At 55.7% G+C, this 3399-nt stretch overlaps 1 protein-coding gene across 3 annotated transcripts in view; it reads right to left on the reverse strand.

Annotated features, from left to right (window-relative positions):
* The window catches only part of RPA1 (replication protein A1), a 66695-nt gene extending 64845 nt beyond the window's left edge, over positions 1 to 1850 (reverse strand). For 2 of the 3 annotated variants that reach the window (XM_017541651.2, XM_037743161.1), the window contains exon 1: positions 1687 to 1811. In XM_017541651.2, coding sequence (XP_017397140.1) covers positions 1687 to 1719 — 33 coding nt within the window. In that variant the 5' untranslated portion in view covers positions 1720 to 1811. Of the gene's footprint in view, positions 1 to 1686 lie in introns of all 3 variants that reach the window. The other variant, XM_017541650.2, reaches the window with a different exon arrangement.
* Positions 1851 to 3399: the final 1549 nt, after the last annotated feature.

The raw sequence follows: 3399 nt of genomic DNA on the forward strand, positions 1-3399 counted from the left end.
CTACTCAGGAGACTGAGGCAGGAGAATCGCTTGAACCCGGGAGGCAGAGGTTGCAGTGAGCCAAGATCGCGCCATTGTACTCCAGCCTGGCGACAGAGCGAAACTCCGTCAAAAAAAGAAAAAAAAAAAGCGAATGAACAGAAATTGGTGTCTCAAAGGGATTTAGCCTAGTAGGGGAAGTCACAAATCAGCTGAGATATAGTGTGGGGAGGAATGAACCACCCAGGCAGTGGGCAGAGGGAAAAGAATGTTCAAAGGCCCCATGGACGAAGGTAGGAGTATGGAATATACCAGAAATGTAAATTAAAAAAAAAAAGTGGGGGTGACTGGAGAGGAAGAGAGAACAGGCTGAGAATATGCTAGGGATGGGAATGGTGGCAGGAACGCAGAGAAGAAGTGAGCAGTCCAGGCAGATGATGGTGCCCGTGTGGATGGAGATGGTCTTGGGAGATCCACGTGGAGTTAAAATACACTTCACCTGGACTAGATGCCAGGTGATGCAGAATGTAGAAGGAATGATTTCTCCATTTCTGGTTAGCACTGAACTGAACAGACAATGGTGTCATTCATGGGGATAGGGATCAAGAGGCCCAGATTTAGGAAGATAACGAATTTGCTTTGGGATGTGTATATTGAACTTAAAAGCCTCTGAAGCATGGAATCAGCAGACAGATTACAGAGGTTTGTCTTTTACAGTAAAAGTGGCTCTGTATAAATTCGCGAGCAATGACATATATTTATAGATGGCAATGAAACTGCTTTGGGGTCAGCCGCGGTTGCTCACGCCTGCAATCCCAGCATTTTGGGAGGCCAAGGCGGGCAGTTCACTTGAGGTTTGGAGTTCGAGATCAGCCTGGCCAACATGGTGAAACCCCAACTCTAATAAAAACACAGAAATTAGTCAAGTGTGGTGGTGCACAACTGTAGTCCCAGCTACTTGGAAGACTGAGGCAGGAGGATCAATTGAACCCGGGAGGCGGATGTTGCAGCAGAATCAGATCGCGCCACCGCACTCCAGCCTGGGTCACAGAGTGAGACTCTGTCTCAAAAAAAGAAAAGAAAAAGAAATTGCCTTGGGAGTCAAGAGGGCATGGAGGGAGCCTGGAGTCAATAAAAATTTGCAAAGACGGGCCTGCAAATAAGACGGGGAAAGACCCGCCAAGTCAAGCCACTAAAACTCAGTGTTTTAGTGTGATCAGAAGGAAGCGGTGCTCAAACGCAAACGCTGCTGAAAACTCAGGTAAGCCGAAAATGCAGAAGTGCTGGATTTGGCAAATTGGAGGCCACTGGTAACTTCAGCCAGTTTCCGACAGCGCTCAAGGGGATGGCTGGAGTGGGCTGAAGAGTTCACGAGAGGCGAGGAAAGGAAATGGCTGAAACCAGACAAGTCGGAGCTTGCCTGTGGGTAGGAAGAGACAGAGAAAGTGGCCGCAGGTGGAAGATGGAAGAGACGCAAGTGTTTAGTTAGTTCTTAAGTAGGAAAACGTGAGCACGTTTCAAAGACGATCGGAAGAATGCTCTGAGGAGGGGTGATGACTGGAGGGGTGCCCCGCGGTCCCCCACCCCCCCCACTGCTCCCCCGCGTTCACCCCCGTCGCCCCGGGCTCCCCTCCCCCTCCCCACTCCTCCAGGCTCCGGGGCGGCAGCCACCCCGATCCCCCCGCCCGGCCCCCAGCGCCTCCTCACCGCAATGGCCCCCTCGCTCAGTTGGCCGACCATGGCTCCGCCGCACTGGCTCCCTTGCGGACCCCACGGCAGCCCGAGCTTCCCACCGCCCCGGGTCCCGCGCGCTGCGCAGTTATTGGCCCGAGGAGTTGCGCGCGCCGCTCCCGCCCCCGACGTGCGTGCAGCACAGGGGCGGGCCCGGGAGCTGCGCAGCCGCCGCATTGGCCGAGGCGCGGCCCACGTGACCCTCCTGCCGTCCCGAGCTAGGTCTAGGGCGCGGCGGGTCGCGGCGCGACGCCACAAGGGGTGCGCCTGGAGCTGCGCGGGCGCGGGGAGGGAGCTCCCGGCCCAGTTCCGGGCGCCGAGAGCTGGCGTTTGGAGGCGTTCCCGCCTCGATGTGTGGCGGGAGCTCGGGTTGGTAGCCCAGCGGTTAGAGCTGCTCTCCGAGACGTCTGCTGCCAAATGTGGTCGCAGCAGTGACTCGGCTCCTTCCTCCAGCGGCGCGGGGCTGACTTCCCGCCCGGGCCAGACCCTGAGCTTGACACCTGCGGGGGTCTTCGAAGACCTGGTCCCGGTCCTCCGAGGAAGGACAGTCTGTGGGGGCACTTTATGCCGTGAGTAGCCCTACCTCCAGGTGGACGTGGGTCAGCAAATGTGCATCATACAGCTTAGAAATAATAATTACCAGAAGGCTGGGCACAGTGGCTCACGTCTGTCATCCCTGCACTTTGTGAGACCAAAGTGGGTGGATCACCTGAGGTTGGGAGTTTGAGACCACCCTGGCCAACATGGTGAAACTCCGTCTCTACTAAAAATACAAAAATTAGCTGGGTGTGGTAGTGCATACCTGTAATCCCAGCTACTTGGGTAGCTGAGGCACGAGAATTGCCTGAACCTGGGAGGCCAAGGGTGTTGGAATCCCAGCTGGGAAATCAGGGAAGCCTTCCCGGAGGAGGTGCCATTTGCACACAGTCGAAGACGTGTGGGGGTTTTCCAGGTGGACTCCATAAGCGAGGGCAGGGTTGGTCCGCAAAGCGTGAATAGCCTATGCGAAAACACCGGAGTAGTCTGGCAAGCTGGGACAGCAGTGAGTGGCTGAGTATGCAGGGGTGCAGAGGGAGAAGAGAGGCCTGGAGTTAGAAGGTCAGCCAAGGGGTAAACAGGACAGGTTCGACCTGGGCCTCCCGGATGCTAGGAAGAGCACTGACTTCTTAGTGTTGGAGGCTGGATTGAGAGAGAGTGGGCCCAAGGGCAGGGACACTAATTACGACCCTCTGGGAAAAATACCAGACAACAGATGGTGAGGATTTCAAGCGAAGAAATGGCCTGTGGCTTCAAAGAGGACGCTGAACTATGAGAGAGAAATAGCTGTTAATTGAATGGTTGCTGGGCTGGGTGAGAAAGGAAAATCTGGATCTCTCTCAGGTTTCAGACTTGAGAAACGAGGCGGGCTCAGGCCGGGCACAGTGGCTCACACCTGTCATCCCAGCACTTTGGGAGGCCCAGGCCGGCAGATCACCTGAGGTCGGGAGTTCGAGACCAGCCTGGCCAACATGGTGAAACGCCATCTCTACTAAAAATACAAAAAGTAGCTGGGTGTGGTGGCGCGCCTGTAATCCCAGCCACTGGGAGGCTGAGGCTAAAGAATTGCTTGAACCCGGGAAGCTCAGGTTGAAGTGAGCTAAGATCACACCATTGCACCCCAGCCTGGGCGACAGAGAGAGACGCTGTCTC

This window comes from Cebus imitator, unplaced genomic scaffold, assembly GCF_001604975.1.
Source record: "Cebus imitator isolate Cc_AM_T3 unplaced genomic scaffold, Cebus_imitator-1.0 Scaffold136, whole genome shotgun sequence".
NCBI classification, from domain to species: Eukaryota; Metazoa; Chordata; class Mammalia; order Primates; family Cebidae; genus Cebus; species Cebus imitator.